This window comes from Coregonus clupeaformis, chromosome 10 (assembly GCF_020615455.1).
Source record: "Coregonus clupeaformis isolate EN_2021a chromosome 10, ASM2061545v1, whole genome shotgun sequence".
NCBI lineage: Eukaryota > Metazoa > Chordata > Actinopteri > Salmoniformes > Salmonidae > Coregonus > Coregonus clupeaformis.
Genome location: NC_059201.1, coordinates 2,937,422 through 2,962,323, shown reverse-complemented (window position 1 = coordinate 2,962,323; position 24,902 = coordinate 2,937,422). Strand labels below are relative to the sequence as shown.

Genomic DNA, 24,902 nt, shown 5'->3' with positions numbered 1-24,902 from the left:
AGGAAGAGGAGGATGAGGAAGAGGAAGAGGAGGAGGAGAAAGGGGATGATGAAGAGGAAGAGGAGGTGGAAGAGGAGGAGGAAGAGGAGGATGAAAGAGAGAAAAGAGAACGGACAAGGAGGAGTATAGAGTATATACATCATAGACATTATAGACATCGTTTAAGGACTAACTAGAACCCAGAGATTTCCCTGCCTGCTCAGGTCACACAGTCAGGAATAACTCCTGGCTCTATACGTGATACATTTACATTACATTTACATTTTAGTCATTTAGCAGACGCTCTTATCCAGAGCGACTTACAGTTAGTGAATACATTTTTTTTTTTTATACTGGCCCCCCGTACATGATGTTAGCGTAACGTAACGCCTTAACGCCATTTAAATAAACACAATGATGAACACAGAGAAAGATCATAAAACTACTAACTGATCTCAGATGCATAACGTTAGCCTACAGAATGAAAAACAGGCCATGGAAACCCATTTCATGAAGCTCGCGACAAACAGTTATTGTGCTGACGTTGCTTCCAGAGGCAGTTTGGAACGCGGTAGTGAGTGTTGCAACCGAGGACAGACGATTTTTAGGCGCTACACGCTTCACCACTCGCCGGTCCCGTTCTGAGCCGGTTCGTGGCTGAGCCGTTGTTGCTCCTAGACGTTTCCACTTCACAATAACAGCACTGCAGGGCAGAAATTTGACGAACTGACTTGATGGAAAGGTGGCATCCTATGACGGTGGGAAAGGTGGCATCCTATGACGGTGTCACATTGAAAGTCACTGAGCTCTTCAGTGGGGCCATTCTACTGCCAATGTTTGTCAACGGAGATTGCGTGGCTGTGTGCTCGATTTTATACACCTGTCAGCAACGGGTGTGGCTGAACTGGCCGAATCCACTAATTTGAAGTGGTGTCCACACACTTTTGTATATATATTGTATATTGATGGATATATGGCAGGCCGTTAAATAGTTATATACACTGTTCAAAAAAATTAAGGGAACACTAAAATAACACATCCTAGATCTGAATGAATGAAATAATCTTATTAAATACTTTTTTTCTTTACATAGTTGAATGTACTGACAACAAAATCACACAAAAATTATCAATGGAAATCAAATGTATCAACCCATGGAGGTCTGGATTTGGAGTCACCCTCAAAATTAAAGTGGAAAACCACACTACAGGCTGATCCAACTTTGATGTAATGTCCTTAAAACAAGTCAAAATTAGGCTCAGTAGTGTGTGTGGCCTCCACGTGCCTGTATGACCTCCCTACAACGCCTGGGCATGCTCCTGATGAGGTGGCGGATGGTCTCCTGAGGGATCTCCTCCCAGACCTGGACTAAAGATCCGCCAACTCCTGGACAGTCTGTGGTGCAACGTGGCGTTGGTAGATGGAGCGAGACATGATGTCCCAGATGTGCTCAATTGGATTCAGGTCTGGGGAACGGGCGGGCCAGTCCATAGCATCAATGCCTTCCTCTTGCAGGAACTGCTGACACACTCCAGCCACATAAGGTCTAGCATTGTCTTGCATTAGGAGGAACCCAGGGCCAACCGCACCAGCATATGGTCTCACAAGGGGTCTGAGGATCTCATCTCTGTACCTAATGGCAGTCAGGCTACCTCTGGCGAGCACATGGAGGGCTGTGCGGCCCCCCCAAAGAAATGCCACCCCACACCATGACTGACCCACCGCCAAACCGGTCATGCTGGAGGATGTTGCAGGCAGCAGAACGTTCTCCACGGCGACTCCAGACTCTGTCACGTCTGTCACGTGCTCATTGTGAACCTGCTTTCATCTGTGAAGAGCACAGGGCGCCAGTGGCGAATTTGCCAATCTTGGTGTTCTCTGGCAAATGCCAAACGTCCTGCACGGTGTTGGGCTGTAAGCACAACCCCCACCTGTGGACGTCGGGCCCTCATACCACCCTCATGGAGTCTGTTTCTGACCGTTTGAGCAGACACATGCACATTTGTGGCCTGCTGGAGGTCATTTCTGCAGGGCTCTGGCAGTGCTCCTCCTGCTCCTCCTTGCACAAAGGCGGAGGTAGCGGTCCTGCTGCTGGGTTGTTGCCCTCCTACGGCCTCCTCCACGTCTCCTGATGTACTGGCCTGTCTCCTGGTAGCGCCTCCATGCTCTGGACACTACGCTGACAGACACAGCAAACCTTCTTGCCACAGCTCGTATTGATGTGCCATCCTGGATGAGCTGCACTACCTGAGCCACTTGTGTGGGTTGTAGACTCCGTTTCATGCTACCACTAGAGTGAAAGCACCGCCAGCATTCAAAAGTGACCAAAACATCAGCCAGGAAGCATAGGAACTGAGAAGTGGTCTGTGGTCACCACCTGCAAAACCAGTCCTTTATTGGGGGTGTCTTGCTAATTACCTATCATTTCCACCTGTTGTCTATTCCATTTGCACAACAGCATGTGAAATGTATTGTCAATCAGTGTTGCTTCCTAAGTGGACAGTTTGATTTCACAGAAGTGTGATTGACTTGGAGTTACATTGTGTTGTTTAAGTGTTCCCTTTATTTTTTTGAGCAGTGTATATTGATGGAATACAGTGCCAGTCAAAAGTTTGGACACACCTACTCATTCAAGGGTTTTTCTTTATTTGTACTATTTTCTACATTGTAGAATAATAGTGAAGACATCAAAACTATGAAATAACACATATGGAATCATGTAGTAAAATATATGAGAATCTGAGATCAATAAAAACGACCTTGAATCCATCAATAGCCTAGGCCTAGGTGTGTGGAGACATACTGTAGGCTACAATATGACGAGGAAATTATATCCCTTAACCTGCTTTCCAGTTTCACTGACTCACCCAATGACACGCAGCTCACTCGCCGGTGATGGTCGATATATTAGATTCTTCAAAGTAGCCACCCTTTGCCTTGATGACAGCTTTGCACACTCTTGGCATTCTCTCAACCAGCTTCATGAGGAATGCTTTTCCAACAGTCTTGAAGGAGTTCCCACATATGCTGAGCACTTGTTGGCTGCTTTTCCTTCACTCTGCGGTCCAACTTATCCCAAAGCATCTCAATTGGGTTGAGGTCGGGGGATTGTGGAGGCCAGGTCATCTGATGCAGCACTCCATCACTCTCCTTGGTCAAATAACCCTTACACAGCCTGGAGGTGTGTTTTGGGTCATTGTCCTGTTGGGGAAAAAATTATAGTCCCACTAAGCACAAACCAGATAGGATGGTGTATTGCTGCAGAATGCTGTGGTAGCCATGCTGGTTAAGTGTGCCTTGAATTCTAAATAAATCACTGACAGTGTCACCAGCAAAGCACCCCCACACCATCACACTTCCTCCTCCATGCTTCACGGTGGGAACCACACATGCAGAGATCATCCGTTCACCTACTCTACGTCTCACAATGACACGGCGGTTGAACCAAAAATCTTACATTTGGACTCATCAGACCATATTTCCACCGATCTAATGCCCATTGCTCGTGTTTCTTGGCCCAAGCAAGTCTCTTCTTATTGGTGTCCTTTAGTAGTGGTTTCTTTGCAGCAATTGGACCATGAAGGCCTGATTCATGCAGTCTCCTCTGAACAGTTGATGTTGAGATTTGTCTGTTACTTGAACTCTGTGAAGCATTTATTTGGGCTGCAATCTGAGGTGCAGTTAACTCTAATGAACTTATCCTCTGCAGCAGAGGTAACTCTGGGTCTTTCTTTCCTGTGGCGGTCCTCATGAGAGACAGTTTCATCATAGCACTTGATGGTTTTTGCGACTGCACTTGAAGAAACTTTAAAAGTTCTTGACATTTTCCGTATTGACTGATCTTCATGTCTTAAAGTAATGATGGACTGCTTATTTGAGCTGTTCTTGCCATAATATGGACTTGGTCTTTTACCAAATAGGGCTATCTTCTGTATACCACCCCTACCTTGTCACAACACAACTGATTGGCTCAAACACATTAAGAAGGAAAAAAATTCCACAAATTAACTTTTAACAAGGCGCACCTGTTAATTTAAATGCATTCCAGGTGACTACCTCATGAAGCTGATTGAGAGAATGTCAAGAGTGTGCAAAGCTGTCATCAAGGCAAAGGGTGGCTACTTTGAAGAATCTAAAATATAACAGATGTTTTTATTTGTTTAACACTTTTTTGGTTACTACATGACTCCATATGTGTTATTTCATAGTTTTGATGTCTTCACTATTATTCTACAATGTAAAAAGAAAAACCTTGAATGAGTAGGTGTGTCCAAACTTTTGACTGGTACTGTATGTCAGTGCGTTATATAGTTATATATATTGATGGATATATGGCATGGCATTATATAGTTATATATATATTGATTGATTTATGGCAGGGCGTTATATATATATATATATATATATATATATATATATTAATGGAGAGATTACATTGTACAGTACTTTAAACATCTGTTTCTTTATATCAAACAGACAGTCCTGAAAATAATATATGACGATAATCTCATTTTGACGCCATCAACAGCCTTGCATAAAGGTTGTAAACGTTATGTGGGTAAATAATTGGGAGGAAAAATATACAGGATCCTAGGTTGGCTATTGTTTGTTAGCCTGTGGCTCAGGCACCTCAGTGACCAGCGGAGCAGGCCATCAGACAGATAAACACCGCACTGTGAGTACCACAGAGAGTGAAGTACGCGGCTTGCAGGCTCTTTACATTGGAGAGTGGGGCAGCTCTCTAAATCAGTGTTAACGTGTCAACGACAGCATACTCAAACTCTCCAAGCAGCTTTCGCTCTGTTTCTCTCTGTTTCTTTCTTTCTCGCCCTAATATTTCCCTCCGTCTCTCGCTCCCTCTCCCTCTCTCTCCAAGCAGGTTAAAGTATCTTTCCCCATCTTTTTGGTGCGTTTTCACCTTTAAACAGCAGCTGTAGAACGCCTGATAAATTGAAATACATTTGCCAAAGTTATAGAATAACTGCTGTCTGTTCATAAATAAATGAACTAATTCAGAATAGCCTACTACACCATGAAAGTGCCCATAATTTAGCCACAGAAGATCAATAGCTTCTCTGAAAAAAATTGCCTAGCTGTGGGTTGTGTGTAGCCAGAAACAACGCATAGCCTACAGTCGAGAACGCGCCGCAAATCTGTCAGTGAACAGCACCGAGACAGAACAGGCCTTTCGCAATATTTCAAATACGGGTTGGAAACCAAATGGCTCCTGCTGGAAAGAGAAGACTCTAATCTGTCTGCTGCAGGCTAACAAAATATTTGATAAACGTCCAAATATTGTTTTACAAAGTAAAACAAGCGCGAGATATGGGCTTTTGGCAGGAACGCATCGACCATCACCGGCGAGTGAGCTGCGAGTCATTGGGTGAGTCAGTGAAACTGGAAAGCATGTTAAGGATCATAATTTCCTCGTCATATTGTAGCCTACAGTATGTCTCCACACACGTAGGCCTAGGCTATTAATGGATTCAAGGTCGTTTTTATTGATCTCTGATTCTCAGTTTGTCAGTGTCAAAGTAGCCCATCATTTTGATCATGTGTGCGGTATTAAAAAAGATTCTGCCAAAGTCGCCAGTCATGTAAAATGATGTAGAATGGCATGAAATGGAGACAGTCATAGTAGGAAAGACACAATGGAGACATAGTCACAGGAGGAAAGACACAATGGAGACAGATTCACAGGAGGAAAGACACAATGGAGACAGATTCACAGCAGGAAAGACACAATGGAGACAGAGTCACAGCAAGAAAGTCATATCAGACAGGACCAGGGATATAGTTAGGGGTGGTTCACTACAGAGGTGTTACTCGTATCAGACAGGACCAGGGATATACAGTAGATATATAGTTTGGGTGGTTCACTACAGTGGATGTTACTCATATCAGACAGGACCAGATATATAGTTAGGGGTGGTTCACTACAGTGGACGTTACTCATATCAGACAGGACCAGGGATATAGGTAGGGGTGGTTCACTACAGTAAACGTTACTCATATCAGACAGGACCAGGGATATAGTTAGGGGTGGTTCACTACAGTAAACGTTACTCATATCAGACAGGACCAGGGATATAGTTAGGGGTGGTTCACTACAGTGGACGTTACTCATATCAGACAGGACCAGGGATATAGTTAGAGGTGGTTCACTACAGAGGCGTTACTCGTATCAGACAGGACCAGGGATATAGTTAGGGGTGGTTCACTACAGTAAACGTTACTCATATCAGACAGGACCAGATATATAGTTAGGGGTGGTTCACTACAGTAAACGTTACTCATATCAGACAGGACCAGATATATAGTTAGAGGTGGTTCACTACAGTGGATGTTACTCATATCAGACAGGACCAGGGATATAGTTAGGGGTGGTTCACTACAGTGGATGTTACTCATATCAGACAGGACCAGGGATATAGTTAGAGGTGGTTCACTACAGTAAACGTTACTCATATCAGACAGGACCAGGGATATAGTTAGAGGTGGTTCACTACAGTGGATGTTACTCATATCAGACAGGACCAGGGATATAGTTAGGGGTGGTTCACTACAGTAAACGTTACTCATATCAGACAGGACCAGATATATAGTTAGGGGTGGTTCACTACAGTGGATGTTACTCATATCAGACAGGACCAGATATATAGTTAGGGGTGGTTCACTACAGTGGATGTTACTCATATCAGACAGGACCAGATATATAGTTAGGGGTGGTTCACTACAGTGGATGTTACTCATATCAGACAGGACCAGGGATATAGTTAGGGGTGGTTCACTACAGTGGATGTTACTCATATCAGACAGGACCAGGGATATAGTTAGGGGTGGTTCACTGTATGGCTATTGGCTTACTTCTCTTGACCATTCATTAAACTTTACACTTGAATGTTCTATTTCTACCATTTTCAGATGGACCTTCCTTGAAAATCCAGTCAATGAATTACTCAATTTAGACAATGTGTTTCATTCTGAACCTCAGTCAGCCCTATAACTAAGCTCAGAAAGAAGATCATGGTCTAAATTGATTAGGCTTTATTGACTGTGTGGATTTTCAAGGAAGGTGAATGTCCATATGAAATGAAAGCCACAAACGTTTGTCTAAAATAATTTTGGTAGAATACTGATTGATCTAGAAATAGTTTTTTCAAGTTTTATGTCTGCTTGTTTAAAAAAAATGGTAGAATTAATCAACTAAACAAAAAAATGATCTCGAAGACCACTCACTTTATAGAATTTACCTTCCCATAATATCTTCATAGCCTACCTCAGAGCACACTACAAACATATCCAGTTATCACACAGTAAACACAAAGTTATCACGGTTATCACACAGTAAACTTTTCTGCAAACTCACCAGACACTCTACTGTTGATAGTGAATCCTGAAGATGAGTTATTCCACTCCAAATTTAACGCAGACAGCCTACCGATACAGCGACAGAAACGGACCGCGGCAAGCCTTGAAAAAGCGAAGTGATGTGAGAAGTCTCCACATTGTCCCCCTCCACACGTTATAAACAAACTCCGCATGCTGGGCTGGGAAGGCCACTCCTCCAATAGTCTATAACGCTCCATCCTCCTGCGCTGCGCTTCCCAACTCCCCTCCCACTCTCCTCGCCGATATAATACCAGCTAACAGCGTGTTTGTGCAGGTGTATCGAGCCCACCATGATACAGTATTGATTGGGTAGTATAACAACGGGCATAGACAAGTAATTCATTTTATTCAGCAAGTTATCCCACCCTTCCAGTTCCAAATGATGAAAAATACAAATATTCAAAATCATCGTTTTTTAATTTATTATAAAAAATACAGGTTATAGAAACGTTGTATTATTTTTATTCTCCATGTAGGTTGTAAGGTGCATGTATTACAATTCAGATTGATATAAAACCATTTAATTGATTACAATTAGAAACACACACAAGCTCCACACTGGCAATACCTCTCTTACTCTGAGTTTAGACTTCAGTGGATGATCCCAAACCATAGAAACAGATTGACTAGATTCTCCACAGAATTAGAATGATTCTGCTTCTCATTCTATTTCTATGGTTCCATCGCTATGATCAAAACTGGAGAGGCGTCAGAGTTACATACAAACATGACATAATTCAGAATAAAATATTCCATTATCCAACTTCATATACTTTGGATTTCATTGCTATAGTATAGCATATACTTTCAATTCAATTGTGTGAAGGAAATGGAATGACTGGAATGAACAGGCACTGATTTTACACACACTGAGTTCCACAATGGCTAGCACCCTTTTGAGTAAAAATAATAATAATTACAAACGTAAAAATGTCAGGATAGACTTTTCCTCTATGCACAATCAATAAGACGGTAGTTACACATTTCTAGCATACTGTAGATGTTCCTTATCCAATGATTATACAACAATAAGTAAAGCATATTATAATGACTATGAAATATTCATTAAAAGGACAGGACTACCATTGCATTATTGGTAGGTTATTGGTAGGTGAAATAAAAAAATAAAAAAATAAAAATGAGATATTTCCTTTATAATATAACACAGGCGGAAGGATATTTAGGAGTGAAAACCTTATTCTCGAGACCGTATACAAAGTAGTCGTAGTCTTTTCCACTGTAGGAATAGAAGGCGTGAGTGATGGGGACCAGCTCAATGGTTTGACGCTGTGAAGAAACAGAAACATTTGAGTAGATATTTAAAAGACACGCGATCAAGTCCCTGCTGTCGTCAAACCTCCTCAATCCAGGGAGGCTCTGTTATATTGATGTCAGTGCTGGCCTCTAGTGGCCGTTAAAGGCAATTGCATTTAAAAAAAAGATGCAGTTGAAAAGTAAAGAAACAGGCCGCTATGGGCCTCAGGGTGGGGCACGGCAGGAGGGAAGGAGTCCGTTCAGGAGTATTACAACATGGCCCTCAGGCTGAGATACCCTTTTCACACTATCATCCTGACCCAAATTAAAACTGGGCTGACTCCAGAAACTATGCTGGAAAACTAACCGGGCTAGCTCAGTACGGCTTGATCCGACTCGGCTTGGTTAAGTTCAGTATTGTGAAAAGCCCCAGAGAAGGCTCACCGGCTGCAGGATGCGACTGACAAGAGGATGAAGGAAGGAAGGAAGGAAGGAAGGAAGGAAGGAAGAAAGAATGCAGTTGAGTAGTATTGGGACAGAACCTTTACAGGGATGACTCATGTTGCATGATTCTACTGACAAGAGGACAGGAAGAAGGAAGTAAGAAATAATGCAGTTGAGTAGTATTGGGACAGAACCCTTACAGGGATGACTCATGTTGCAGGATTCTACTGACAAGAGGACAGGAAGGGAGGAAAGGATGGAAGGATCCAGGAGTATTAGGAAAGGTCCCTAACAGGGCTGAAAGACTAGAAGAATACCTGTTGTAGGATACGACTGACAGGGGAGAGGGAGGGAGGGAGGGAGGGAGGGAGGGAGGGAGGGAGGGAGGGAGGGAGGATGCGGTTAATGAGTATTGGACCAGGACACTAGCTATATGCCCAGAGATAACTCACCTGTTGTAGGATGCGACAGGGAACTTGCTGTGGTGAGAACTTGCTGTGGTGTTCTTGAGATGCCTTCTTGGAGGCATCACAGATCTCCTGGTCAGGGAAACCCACGATGGGGTACACCTGAGGGAATGGGGCCCGGTAAGGTTAGTGTCCATGGTAACATACACCACAGTGACAGACTAGGTAGCCTGGTGTGGTTCTAGCCAACCTCTCTATCATGAACGGTCACATACAGATCTGGGATCGGGTTAACATGTCTTTACAGCACCCACTCGGGAAAATAAAAATAGACCTTCACCAGAATACTTTCATCAACGAAGAACGCGTCCCCAGACACCTTCTCAAACTTCTTGAGAGGGAACTCAGGCAGCCGGTCCGGTACGAACTCAAACACGTGGTTCTTCCTGTAGGATAAAGGAGCAACAGGATGCTTCTGTTCAGTGTTTCTCTGATATTCACTTAACCAGCGGTGGCCCACCGCTCCTAAATTGTTGCCACCGCTGCCAAAAATAAGTCATCATTTATTCCTATATATTTCTGTTGTGACGCTCTTAAATGGGATAGTCGTTGGCTCAATGACTGGAAGTCTATGGGAACAGCTAGCATGTCATTGCGCTAACCCATTGTCACCACTGCTGAAATAATAATAATATATCCAAGGGGAATCACTGCTTCTGTTGACTTAGAGTTGACACAATACTACAGGTTACACAAATACTGTTCAGCAGGACAATAACATGTACTGTTGGTTCAGCTTGCATTATGACTGTTCTGTACACAGGAAGTGAGTCTTGTCTTGGACTTGCCTAAAGCGACTTATTGACAAGTCTGTCATAACTAAAGTTATTGTTCTTCTAAACAGGAGACCATGATTAGTTGATTACTGGAGTCAGGTGATTCAGCTGAGGCAATAGTGTGTCACCAATCAGGCCCCCCTGAGGACTGGAGTTGCCCATCACTGCTCTAAAACGGCGCAATCCAGTCCAATCTAGTCCACTACCACGTGACGGTGAGCTGAATGTAGTGGATCAGATTCTTGCAGTAGGCCTCCAGACAGATCTGGTCCGTCGTTTCTCAGAGCCTTTGTAGCGTTAAGATCCCATCGTTAGAACCTTCTAAGATCCATCGTTAGAACCTTCTAAGATCCATCGTTAGAACCTTCTAGCCGAGGTGTTTCCCAGAGCCTTAGGTAGAAACGTGGCTCTTAAAAACCATTGAACATCCGCGAGTGATCCGGACCCCTCGTAGAGCAGCCAATTTCCCCTTCCACTTTATTCACAGAAGATCTCCCCGTAGAATCCCAATGTTTAGGCTATCCGTCTGACGGTGACTGACGATAACTTCAGAACGAAGTTGATTACAAATACAAAGTTTGCCAAAGTATTTGCAATTGTTACAAACAGGGGAAGGATAAAATTATGCTTCAAATTAAAACCGAGATGACTGCATTAAAATATACGGTACATGGGCTACATGGGGTCGACAAGCCTATTTCAATCGTACTGAGTTATATTTTACAACTTGGCCTACTGCCTGTAATTTCTTTGCCTCAATGTGTTTCATGATGTGTGACAAGATGTGCGCAATGATGTACGCAATGATGCTTCTACATCTGCATTGCTTGCTGTTTGGGGTTTTAGGCTGGGTATCTGTATAAGCACTTTGTGACATCTGCTGATGTGAAAAGGGCTTTATAAATACATTTGATTGATTGATTGATTGATGTGCCAAATCTGTGATTTAGTGCATTATTATTGGGTAGGCATAATACGCCTGCTCAATAGCCTATTTGCAGCCATAGGTTGTAATATCTCTCTAGGAGCTGATCCGTCATCAGCATTGTGGAATAATTCTAATGTTAAGGTAAGATTTGAATGGAGAAAGCTGATCCGAGAGCAGTGCGAAGTAGTGAGCGTTTCTCTCTGCGTGGTGTCAGGACCAATGCATTGTTAAAACACTTGTAGGCTAGAGGTGTCACTAGAGACCCGGGTTCGATCCCAGGCTGTGCCGCAGCCGGCCGCGACCGGGAGACCCATGAAGCGGTGCACAGTTGTCTCAGCGTCGTCCGGGTTGGGGGAGGGTTTGGCCGGACCGGGATGTCCTTGTACCATCGCGCTCTAGCGACTCCTTGTGGCGGGCCGGGCGCCTGCACACTGACCTCGGTCGCCAGTTGTACTGTGTTTCCTCCGACACATTGGTGCGGCTGGCTTCCCGGGTTAAGCGAGCAGTGTGTCAAGAAGCAGTGTGGCTTGGGCAGGGTCGTGTTTTCGGGGAGGACGCATAGCTCTCGACCTTCGCCTCTCCCGAGTGCGTACGGGAGTTGCAGTGATGGGACAAGACTGTAACTACCAATTGGATATCATGAAACTGGGGAGAAAAAGTACAAAGAAACACACACAAAAAAACACTTAGGTTCCATCGGGAAACCGGGCCCAGTTCAGTACCATGTGATGGTGAGCTGAATGAAGTGCATCAGGTTTCTGTTGCCCTGGCAGGTAGGGCAGGTCTTGTGGCCATGTCCATGGCAGAACGTGCATCTAGAGGAGAGACATCAATCAATAAATTAGCCAACCAATCAATCAATTAGCAAATCAATCAATTAACCAGCCAATTAATCAATAAATTAGCCAACCAATCAATCAATTAGCCAACAAATCAGTCAACAGAAAGTATCTGGAGGAGAAAACCAGAACAAAGGAGAGGTTTAATCATCAAAACTCAAGTAGCTATAATCAATGAATCACTAATTAAATCACTTAATCATTATTGATACAATACAAGTTGCACTTCGTATACAGTTGCTGTCCTTTTACTTTACATAACATTATATAAAATTACATTTCCAGCTAATGCCTCGTTGCGGTAGACATCATGTTAACTTCGTTTTTGATATCATGAAGAGAGAGATTGTGAGTTAAGCATAGCTTAGTGATGGGGAAGCTCTTCTCTGTTATGAACTCTTAACCAACCGTGCTATTCTGTGTGTTTTTTCGCATTGTTTGTAACTTATTTTGTACATAATGTTGCTGCTACCTGTCTCTTGTGACCGAAAAGAGCTTCTGGATATCAGAACAGCGATTACTCACCTCGAACTAGACGAATAATTTTTATTTAATGAGTCGGACTAGAGGGATTTGCTCCAGACACCCAACAGGGCCCTCATCCCCGTCATTCGCAGTAGAAAGAAAAGGAGATATCGCGGAAGGAGATCGGGGTGCTTGGTAAGGAGCCGGCGACGAGTGGCTAATCTGCCTTTGCCATCGATACTATTGGCCAATTTACAATCGCTTGATAATAAAGTGGACGAACTACAGGCACGTTTATCCTACCAACGGGACATTAAAAACTGTAATATCTTCTGTTTCACCGAGTAGTGGCTGAATGAAGACATGAATAACATACAGCTGGCGGGTTATACGCTGTATCAGCAGGATAGAACAGCAGCCTCTGGTAAGACAAGGGGTGGTGGTCTATGTATATTTGTAAACAACAGCTGGTGCACGATATCTAAGGAAGTCTCAAGGTTTTGCTCGCCTGAGGTAGAGTATCTCATGATAAGCTGTAGACCACACTATCTACCAAACGAGTTTTCATCTATATTTTTCATAGCTGTCTATTTACCACCACAAACCGATGCTGGCACTAAGACCGCACTCAATGAACTGTATACGGCCATAAGCAAACAGGAAAATGCTCATCCAGAGGTGGCGCTCCTAGTGGCCGGGGACTTTAATGCTGGGAAACTTAAATCTGTTTTACCTAATTTCTACCAGCATGTTAAATGTGCAACCAGAGGAAAAAAACTCTAGACCACCTTTACTCCAAACACAGAGACACATACAAAGCTCTCCCTCGACCCTCCATTTGGCAAATCTGACCATAATTCTATCCTCCTGATTCCTGCTTACAAGCGAAAACTAAAGCAGGAAGCACCAGTGACTCGGTCAATAAAAAAGTAGTCAGATGAAGCAGATGCTAAGCTAAAGGACTGTTTTGCTATCACAGACTGGAATATGTTCTGGGATTCTTCCGATGGCATTGAGGAGTACACCACATCAGTCACCGGCTTCATCAATAAGTGCATCGATGATGTCGTCCCCACAGTGACCGTACATACATACCCCAACCAGAAGCCATGGATTACAGGCAACATCCGCACTGAGCTAAAGGGTAGAGCTGCCGCTTTCAAGGAGCGGGACTCTAACCCGGACGCTTATAAGAAATCCCGCTATGCACTCCGATGAACCATCAAACAGGCAGAGAGTCAATACAGGACTAAGATTGAATCGTACTACACTGGCTCTGACGCTCGTCGGAGATGGCAGGGCCTGCAAACTATTACAGACTACAAAGGGAAGCACAGCCGCGAGCTGCCCAGTGACACAAGCCTACCAGATGAGCTAAATTACTTCTATGCTCGCTTCGAGGCAAGTAACTGAAACATGCATGAGAGCGTCAGCTGTTCCGGACGACTGTGTGATCACGCTCTCCGTAGCCGATGTGAATAAGACCTTTAAACAGGTCAACATTCACAAGGCCGCAGGGCCAGACGGATTACCAGGACGAGTACTCCGAGCATGCGCTGACCAACTGGCAAGTGTCTTCACTGACATTTTCAACCTCTCCCTGTCTGAGTCTGTAATACCAACATGTTTCAAGCAGACCACCATAGTCCCTGTGCCCATGAACACTAAGACAACCTGCCTAAATGACTACCGACCCGTAGCACTCACGTCTGTAGCCATGAAGTGCTTTGAAAGGCTGGTCATGGCTCACATCAACACCATTATCCCAGAAACCCTAGACCCACTCCAATTTGCATACTGCCCAAACAGATCCACAGATCTGGAGCGCAATAGATCCATCTCTATTGCGCTCCACACTGCCCTTTCACACCTGGAGAAAAGGAACACCTATGTGAGAATGCTATTCATTGACTACAGCTCAGCGTTCAACACCATAGTGCCCACAAAGCTCATCACTAAGCTAAGGACCTTGGGACTAAACACCTCCCTCTACAACTGGATCCTGGACTTCCTGACGGGCCGCCCCCAGGTGGTAAGGGTAGGTAACAACACATCTGCCACACTGATCCTAAACACAGGGGCTCCTCAGGGGTGCGTGCTCAGTCGCCTCCTGTACTCCCTGTTCACCCATGACTGCATGGCCAGGCACGACTCCAACACCATCATTAAGTTTGCCGATGAAACAACAGTGGTAGGCCTGATCACCGATAACGATGAGACAGCTTATAGGGAGGAGGTCAGAGACTTGGCCGTGTGGTTCCAGGACAACAACCTCTCCCTAAACGTGATCAAGACAAAGGAGATGATTGTGGACTACAGGAAAAACTAGAGGACCGAGCACGCCCCCATTCTCATCTACGGGGCTGTAGTGGAACAGGTTGAGAGCTTCAGGTTCCTTGGTGTCCACATCACCAACAAACTAACATGGTCCAAGCACACCAAGACAGTCGTGAAGAGGGCACGACAAAACGTATTCCCCCTAAGGAGACGGAAAATATTTGGCATGGGTCCTCAGATCCTCAAAAGGTTTTACAGCTGCATCATCGAGAGCATCCTGACTGGTTGAATCACTGCCTGGTATGGCAACTGCTCGGCCTCCGACCGCAAGGCACTACAGAGGGTAGTGCGTATGGCCCAGTACATCACTGGGGCCAAGCTTCCTGCCATCCAGGACCTATATACCAGGCGGTGTCAGAGGAAGGCCCTAAAAATTCCAGCCACCCTAATGACTCCAGCCACCCTAGTCATTGACTGTTCTCTCTGCTACCGCACGGCAAGCGGTACCGGAGCGCCAAGTCAAGGTCCAAGAGGCTTCTTTACAGATTCTACCCCCAAGCCATAAGACTCCTGAACATCTAATCAAATGGCTACCCGGATTATTTGCATTGCCCCCCCCACCCCACCCCCCCTCTTTTACGCTGGTGCTACTCTCTGTTTATTGTCTATGCATAGTCACTTTAATAACTCTACCTACTTGTACATATTACCTCAATTACCTCGACTAACCGGTGCCCCCGCACATTGACTCGGTACCGGTACCCCCCTGTATTTGTTTGTGTGATTTTTTAAATGTTTATTCTATCTTAAAACTGTATTGTTGGTTAAGGGCTTGGAAGTAAGCATTTCACTGTAAGGTCTACACCTGTTGAATTTGGCGCATGTGACAAATACAATTTGATTTGATTTGCAATGGTGGAACTAGCACGGATTACTTATTGCTACTGTATTGAAGAAAAATGTATTTACTATGAATGTGATATGTGGTATGTGGTTGTTGCACCTAGCTATCTTAAGATGAACGCACTAACTGGAAGTTGCTCTGGATAAGAGCGTCTGCTCAATGTAAAATATACTGTCAATGTTTACCTCTTCCTTCCTCTCCCCTGACAGCTAGAACATCTGTTGTTGCCGGCCCTGTTGTTACGTCCATGTCCTGTTGTCCTGCGTCCATGTCCATGGCAGAACGGACATCGCCTCTGAAACAGGGGATAGTCTATTAATACCTCTGAAACAGGGGATAGTCTATTAATACCTCTGAAACAGGGGATAGTCTATTAATACCTCTGAAACAGGGGATAGTCTATTAATACCTCTGAAACAGGGGATAGTCTATTAATACCTCTGAAACAGGGGATAGTCTATTAATACCTCTGAAACAGGGGATAGTCTATTAATACCTCTGAAACAGGGGATCGTCTATTAATACCTCTGAAACAGGGGATCGTCTATTAATACCTCTGAAACAGTGTCACGATCGTCTGAAGGAGGAGACCAATGCGCAGCGTGGCGAGTGAACATGATGACTTTATTAAATTAAAGCAACCACGAAGAAAACAACAAATGACGAACCGTGAAGTTCAAATACTGAAACACACTAACAGCAACACGGAAACAATAACCCACAAAACAAAGGAGAAAACACACAGAATAAATATGGCTCCCAATCAGAGATAACGAGCCGACAGCTGACACTCGTTACCTCTGATTGGGAGTCATCGACCAATCACCACATGACACAAACAAAATGAAACTCACCCATCCCCAACACCACCAAATGAAATACACCCAACACAAGAAAATGAACAACCCTGGCTCAATATAAACGTCCATAGAGCCAGAGTGTTACAGTACCCCCCCCTAAAGGTGCGAACTCCGGGCGCACCAACATCAGGACTAGGGGAGGGTCTGGGTGGGCGTCTGTCCATGGTGGCGGCTCTGGCCCCGGTCGTGATCCCCACCCCACCACAGTCACAACCTGCTTCGGTAGCCTCCTCCCAATGACCACCCTCCACCTAACCCCACCTGGACTAAGGGGCAACACCGGACTACGGGGCAGTACCGGACTACGGGGCAGTACAGGACTAAGGGGCAGCACCGGGCTAAGGGGCAGCACCGGGCTAAAAGGCAGCACCGGACTAAGGGGCAGCACCGGACTAGATGGCGGATCCTGGCTGGCTGGCTCTGGCGGATCCTGGCGGGATGGCTCTGGCGGATCCAGGCGGGACGGCTCTGGCGGATCCTGGCGGGACGGCTCTGGCGGATCCTGGCTGGACGGCTCTGGCGGATCCTGGCTGGACGGCTCTGGCGGATCCTGGCGGGACGGCTCTGGCGGATCCTGGCGGGACGGCTCTGGCGGATCCGGCTGGACGGCTCTGGCGGATCCTGGCTGAACGGCTCTGGCGGATCCTGGCTGGACGGCTCTGGCGGATCCTGGCTGGACGGCTCTGGCGGATCCTGGCTGGACGGCTCTGGCGGATCCTGGCTGAACGGCTCTGGCGGATCCTGGCTGAACGGCTCTGGCGGATCCTGGCTGGGACGGCTCTGGCGGATCCTGGCTGGACGGCTCTGGCGGATCCTGGCTGGACGGCTCTGGCGGATCCTGGCTGGACGGCTCTGGCGGATCCTGGCTGGACGGCTCTGGCGGATCCTGGCTGAACGGCTCTGGCGGATCCCGGCTGGACGGCTCTGGCGGATCTCGGCTGGACGGCTCTGGCGGATCTCGGCTGGACGGCTCTGGCGGATCCTGTCTGGCGGAAGGCTCTGGCTGATCCTGTCTGGCGGAAGGCTCTGGCTGATCCTGTCTGGCGGAAGGCTCTGGCTGATCCTGTCTGGCGGAAGGCTCTGGCTGATCCTGTCTGGCGGAAGGCTCTGGCTGATCCTGTCTGGACGGCTCTGGCGGATCCTGGCTCGACGGCTCTGGCGAATCCTGACTGGATGACGGATCTGGCTGCTCATGGCTGGCTGGACGGATCTGGCTGCTCATGGCTGGCTGACGGATCTGGCTGCTCATGGCTGGCTGACGGATCTGGCTGCTCATGGCTGGCTGGACGGATCTGGCTGCTCGTGGCTGGCTGACGGATCTGGCTGCTCGCGGCTGGCTGACGGATCTGGCTGCTCATGGCTGGCTGACGGATCTGGCTGCTCATGGCTGGCTGACGGATCTGGCTGCTCATGGCTGGCTGACGGGTCTGGCTGCTCATGGCTGGCTGACGGATCTGGCTGCTCATGGCTGGCTGACGGATCTGGCTGCTCATGGCTGGCTGACGGATCTGGCTGCTCATGGCTAGCTGGACGGATCTGGCTGCTCATGGCTGGCTGACGGATCTGGCTGCTCATGGCTGGCTGTGGATCTGGCTGCTCATGGCTGGCTGACGGGTCTGGCTGCTCATGGCTGGCTGACGGATCTGGCTGCTCATGGCTGGTTGACAGATCTGGCTGCTCATGGCTGGCTGACAGATCTGGCTGCTCATGGCTGGCTGACGGATCTGGCTGCTCATGGCTGGCTGACGGATCTGGCTGCTCATGGCTGGCTGATGGTGCTGGCTGGGCGGCTAGCGGTGGAGGCGGACCCCAGCCTCGGATTGCAGTCATCACCTCCAGCAGGACGGCTCCCATCCGCATGAGCCGCTCCCTGCCGGGTCACGAACCCGAGCCTCCAGTCCAGCATAGGCTGCGTCGGCTCCTGCTGATTCCATAGCAGGTGTATGATTCTGTCTGGCGGACGGCTCTGAAGGCTCATGGCAGACGGACGGCTTTGCAGGCTCAGTACAGACGGGCGGCTTATGCAGCGCTTGGCAGACGGGCAGTTCAGACGCCCTAGGGCAGACGGCAGACTCTGGCCGGCTGGCGACGCACATCGTGGACCTGGTGCGTGGAGTAGGAACAGACCGGTCCGTGCACGGGAACACCCACCACTGGCCTTAACTGGGGATCAAGAACGGACCGGACCAGACTGGGAACACACTTCAGTCTCTCATGCCGTACCACAACAACTTCCCTCCTTCCACTCGCCAATGGCTCCCGTACTCCGTTAGCCTTCTCTCCTTTTCTCCCTGTGGCAGCCTCCTGCTGCCCAGCTGCCCAAGCCATGTGCCCCCCCCCAAAAATTTCTTGGGGTTGCCTCTCTTCCACGGGCTTCCAGCCTCGCCTTCGCGCTGCCTCCTCGTACCACCTCCTCTCGGCTTTGGCTGCCTCCAGCTCTTCACGAGGGAGGCGATATTCTCCCGGTTGTGCCCAAGGATCCTTTCCGTCCAATAACTCTTCCCATGTCCCGACCTCGTGAGCCCCCCCCTAAAAATTTTCTGGGGGTCTCTCCTCTCCGTGGACCAGGCCTCCATCATTCTCGCCCAATTCTCGCTCCTCTGTTTCCAATTATCGCCCTTCAGCTCCTGGACACGCTGCTTGGTCTGGTCTTGGTGGGTTTTTCTGTCACGATCGTCTGAAGGAGGAGACCAATGCGCAGCGTGGCGAGTGAACATGATGACTTTATTAAATTAAAGCAACCACGAAGAAAACAACAAATGACGAACCGTGAAGTTCAAATACTGAAACACACTAACAGCAACACGGAAACAATAACCCACAAAACAAAGGAGAAAACACACAGAATAAATATGGCTCCCAATCAGAGATAACGAGTGTCAGCTGTCAGCTCGTTATCTCTGATTGGGAGCCATATATATACTGTTGGGTTTTTCTGTCACGATCGCCTATGAAATACGACCAAAGCGCAGCGTTGGGAGTGAACATGACTTTAATGTTGAAATAACGACAAAACAAAATACGATCCGTAACGTCCTCAGTACATAGACTGAACATAGAACAAAAACCCACCAACAAACAGTGAAACACAACAGTATATATATGGCTCCCAATCGGAGGTAACGAGTGTCAGCTGTCGGCTCGTTATCTCTGATTGGGAGCCATATATATACTGTTGTGTTTCACTGTTTGTTGGTGGGTTTTTGTTCTATGTTCAGTCTATGTACTGAGGACGTTACGGATCGTATTTTGTTTTGTCGTTATTTCAACATTAAAGTCATGTTCACTCCCAACGCTGCGCTTTGGTCGTATTTCATAGGCGATCGTGACAAACAGGGGATCGTCTATTAATACCTCTGAAACAGGGGATAGTCTATTAATACCTCTGAAACAGGGGATAGTCTATTAATACCTCTGAAACAGGGGATAGTCTATTAATACCTCTGAAACAGGGGATAGTCTATTATTACCTCTGAAACAGGGGATAGTCTATTAATACCTCTGAAACAGGGGATAGTCTATTATTACCTCTGAAACAGGGGATAGTCTATTAATACCTCTGAAACAGGGGATAGTCTATTAATACCTCTGAAACAGGGGATAGTCTATTAATACCTCTGAAACAGGGGATAGTCTATTAATACCTCTTAAACAGGGGATAGTCTATTAATACCTCTGAAACAGGGGATAGTCTATTAATACCTCTGAAACAGGGGATAGTCTATTAATACCTCTGAAACAGGGGATAGTCTATTATTACCTCTGAAACAGGGGATAGTCTATTAATACCTCTGAAACAGGGGATAGTCTATTAATACCTCTGAAACAGGGGATAGTCTATTAATACCTCTGAAACAGGGGATAGTCTATTAATACCTCTGAAACAGGGGATAGTCTATTAATACCTCTGAAACAGGGGATAGTCTATTATTACCTCTGAAACAGGGGATAGTCTATTATTACCTCTGAAACAGGGGATAGTCTATTAATACCTCTGAAACAGGGGATAGTCTATTAATACCTCTGAAACAGGGGATAGTCTATTAATACCTCTGAAACAGGGGATAGTCTATTAATACCTCTGAAACAGGGGATAGTCTATTAATACCTCTGAAACAGGGGATAGTCTATTAATAGCTCTGAAACAGGGGATAGTCTATTAATAGCTCTGAAACAGGGGATAGTCTATTAATACCTCTGAAACAGGGGATAGTCTATTAATACCTCTGAAACAGGGGATAGTCTATTAATACCTCTGAAACAGGGGATAGTCTATTATTACCTCTGAAACAGGGGATAGTCTATTAATACCTCTGAAACAGGGGATAGTCTATTAATACCTCTGAAACAGGGGATAGTCTATTATTACCTCTGAAACAGGGGATAGTCTATTAATACCTCTGAAACAGGGGATAGTCTATTAATACCTCTGAAACAGGGGATAGTCTATTAATAGCTCTGAAACAGGGGATAGTCTATTAATAGCTCTGAAACAGGGGATAGTCTATTAATACCTCTGAAACAGGGGATCGTCTATTAATACCTCTGAAACAGGGGATAGTCTATTAATACCTCTGAAACAGGGGATAGTCTATTAATACCTCTGAAACAGGGGATAGTCTATTAATACCTCTGAAACAGGGGATAGTCTATTATTACCTCTGAAACAGGGGATAGTCTATTATTACCTCTGAAACAGGGGATAGTCTATTAATACCTCTGAAACAGGGGATAGTCTATTAATACCTCTGAAACAGGGGATAGTCTATTAATACCTCTGAAACAGGGGATAGTCTATTTATACCTCTGAAACAGGGGATAGTCTATTAATACCTCTGAAACAGGGGATAGTCTATTAATACCTCTGAAACAGGGGATAGTCTATTATTACCTCTGAAACAGGGGATAGTCTATTAATACCTCTGAAACAGGGGATAGTCTATTAATACCTCTGAAACAGGGGATAGTCTATTAATACCTCTGAAACAGGGGGATAGTCTATTAATACCTCTGAAACAGGGGATAGTCTATTAATACCTCTGAAACAGGGGATAGTCTATTAATACCTCTGAAACAGGGGATAGTCTATTAATACCTCTGAAACAGGGATAGTCTATTAATAGCTCTGAAACAGGGGATAGTCTATTAATAGCTCTGAAACAGGGGATAGTCTATTAATACCTCTGAAACAGGGGATAGTCTATTAATACCTCTGAAACAGGGGGATAGTCTATTAATACCTCTGAAACAGGGGATAGTCTATTAATACCTCTGAAACAGGGGATAGTCTATTAATACCTCTGAAACAGGGGATAGTCTATTAATACCTCTGAAACAGGGGATAGTCTATTAATAGCTCTGAAACAGGGGATAGTCTATTAATACCTCTGAAACAGGGGATAGTCTATTAATACCTCTGAAACAGGGGATAGTCTATTAATACCTCTGAAACAGGGGATAGTCTATTAATACCTCTGAAACAGGGGATAGTCTATTAATACCTCTGAAACAGGGGATAGTCTATTAATACCTCTGAAACAGGGGATAGTCTATTAATACCTCTGAAACAGGGGATAGTCTATTAATACCTCTGAAACAGGGGGATAGTCTATTAATACCTCTGAAACAGGGGATAGTCTATTAATAGCTCTGAAACAGGGGATAGTCTATTAATAGCTCTGAAACAGGGGATAGTCTATTAATAGCTCTGAAACAGGGGATAGTCTATTAATAGCTCTGAAACAGGGGATAGTCTATTAATACCTCTGAAACAGGGGATAGTCTATTAATACCTCTGAAACAGGGGATCGTCTATTAATACCTCTGAAACAGGGGATAGTCTATTAATACCTCTGAAACAGGGGATAGTCTATTAATACCTCTGAAACAGGGGATAGTCTATTAATACCTCTGAAACAGGGGATAGTCTATTAATACCTCTGAAACAGGGGATAGTCTATTATTACCTCTGACACAGGGGATAGTCTATTAATACCTCTGAAACAGGGCATAGTCTATTAATACCTCTGAAACAGGGGATAGTCTATTAATACCTCTGAAACAGGGGATAGTCTATTAATACCTCTGAAACAGGGGATAGTCTATTAATACCTCTGAAACAGGGGATAGTCTATTAATACCTCTGAAACAGGGGATAGTCTATTATTACCTCTGAAACAGGGGATAGTCTATTATTACCTCTGAAACAGGGGATAGTCTATTAATACCTCTGAAACAGGGGATAGTCTATTAATACCTCTGAAACAGGGGATAGTCTATTAATACCTCTGAAACAGGGGATAGTCTATTAATACCTCTGAAACAGGGGATAGTCTATTAATACCTCTGAAACAGGGGATAGTCTATTAATACCTCTGAAACAGGGGATAGTCTATTAATACCTCTGAAACAGGGGATAGTCTATTAATACCTCTGAAACAGGGGATAGTCTATTAATACCTCTGAAACAGGGGATAGTCTATTAATACCTCTGAAACAGGGGATAGTCTATTAATACCTCTGAAACAGGGGATAGTCTATTAATACCTCTGAAACAGGGGATAGTCTATTAATACCTCTGAAACAGGGGATAGTCTATTAATACCTCTGAAACAGGGGATAGTCTATTAATACCTCTGAAACAGGGGATCGTCTATTAATACCTCTGAAACAGGGGATAGTCTATTAATACCTCTGAAACAGGGGATAGTCTATTAATACCTCTGAAACAGGGGATAGTCTATTAATACCTCTGAAACAGGGGATAGTCTATTAATACCTCTGAAACAGGGGATAGTCTATTAATACCTCTGAAACAGGGGATAGTCTATTAATACCTCTGAAACAGGGCCAAGAGGTTTCCCTGACAACATGTCCAGACCAGAAACAACTCAGCACCCTGGGTAGTTATAACCTATGGGACGATTCTCGGACATAGAGAGAATCTGCATTCAGAAGGCTTTTTAGTCGGGATAGGCCTTAATATATGTACGGAAAAACCACCCCTATAACTTGCTGGTCAGGTCGCTTTGCTCAGGCAAAACTCCTGGACCTCCTTGACTAAAATGTCTAAAGAGAAGTGAGAGAGAGAGAGAGGGAATGTAAATAAGGAGGGAGGAGTTGCTACTTACATTTCCCCTCCCAGCACAGTGTGTGCAGCGCGTCCTACCACAGCCATGGCATCGGTGACACGTCTGAAACAACCACAGCAGTAGTGAGGAGACACGTCTGAAACAACCACAGCAGTAGTGAGGAGACACGTCTGAAACAACCACAGCAGTAGTGAGGAGACACGTCTGAAACAACCACAGCAGTAGTGAGGAGACACGTCTGAAACAACCACAGCAGTAGTGAGGAGACACGTCTGAAACAACCACAGCAGTAGTGAGGAGTGTAACACACAACATAAAATGACTAACAAATGTGTAACACACACACACATGTGTCACACACAACCTTTACAATATCATTTTGGACTTGGAAAAATTTATAAATTACAAAAAAAAGTAGAGTTGATGTAATTGCAAAAAAGTTGATTTTATGTGTAGAATCAAATCAAATTTTATTTGCCACATGCGCCGAATACAACAGGTGTAGACATTACCGTGAAATGCTTACTTACAGCCCTTAACCAACAATGCATTTATTTCTTAATAAAAAAGTAAAATAAAACAACAACAACAAAAAAGTGTTGAGAAAAAAAGAGCAGAAGTAAAATAAAATAGCAGTAGGGAGGCTATATATACAGGGGGGTACCGGTACAGAGTCAATGTGCGGGGGCACTGGCTAGTTGAGGTAGTTGAGGTAATATGTACATGTGGGTAGAGTTAAAGTGACTATGCATAAATAATTGCCTACCGAGTGGCGCAGTGGTCTAAGGCACTGCATCGCGGTGCTAGCTGTGCCACTAGAGATCCTGGTTTGAATCCAGGCTCTGTTGTAGCCGACCGGGAGACCCATGGGGCGGTGCACAATTGGCCCAGTGTAGGGGAGGGAATGGCCGGCAGGGATGTAGCTCAGTTGGTAGAGCATGGCGTTTGCAACGCCAGGGTTGTGGGTTCGATTCCCACGGGGGGGCAGTATGAAAAATAAAATAATGTATGCACTCACTAACTGTAAGTCGCTCTGGATAAGAGCGTCTGCTAAATGACTAAAATGTAATAATTAACAGAGTAGCAGCAGCGTAAAAAGATGGGGTGGGAGTGCAAATAGTCTGGGTAGCCATGATTAGCTGTTCAGGAGTCTTATGGCTTGGGGGTAGAAGCTGTTGAGAAGCCTTTTGGACCTAGACTTGGCGCTCCGGTACCGTTTGCCGTGC

The 24,902-nt window shown here is 45.5% G+C and overlaps 2 protein-coding genes across 2 annotated transcripts in view; both read right to left on the bottom strand.

Annotated features, from left to right (window-relative positions):
• The window catches only part of LOC121574711 (semaphorin-3D), a 132,545-nt gene extending 125,056 nt beyond the window's left edge, over positions 1-7,489 (bottom strand). The window contains exon 1 of the mRNA XM_041887262.2: positions 7,349-7,489. The gene's annotated coding sequence lies outside the window, so the exon portion shown is untranslated. The remainder of the gene's footprint in view (positions 1-7,348) is intronic.
• A 280-nt stretch (positions 7,490-7,769) lies between these two features.
• ssuh2.1 (ssu-2 homolog, tandem duplicate 1) overlaps positions 7,770-24,902 on the bottom strand; it is a 43,462-nt gene continuing 26,329 nt past the window's right edge. The window contains exons 7-12 of the mRNA XM_041887263.1: positions 23,716-23,778; positions 15,911-16,020; positions 11,963-12,055; positions 9,817-9,922; positions 9,522-9,638; positions 7,770-8,658 (exon numbers count right to left, since the gene is read on the bottom strand). Of these exons, the coding sequence (XP_041743197.1) occupies positions 8,524-8,658; positions 9,522-9,638; positions 9,817-9,922; positions 11,963-12,055; positions 15,911-16,020; positions 23,716-23,778 (624 nt within the window). The 3' untranslated portion in view covers positions 7,770-8,523. The remainder of the gene's footprint in view (positions 8,659-9,521; positions 9,639-9,816; positions 9,923-11,962; positions 12,056-15,910; positions 16,021-23,715; positions 23,779-24,902) is intronic.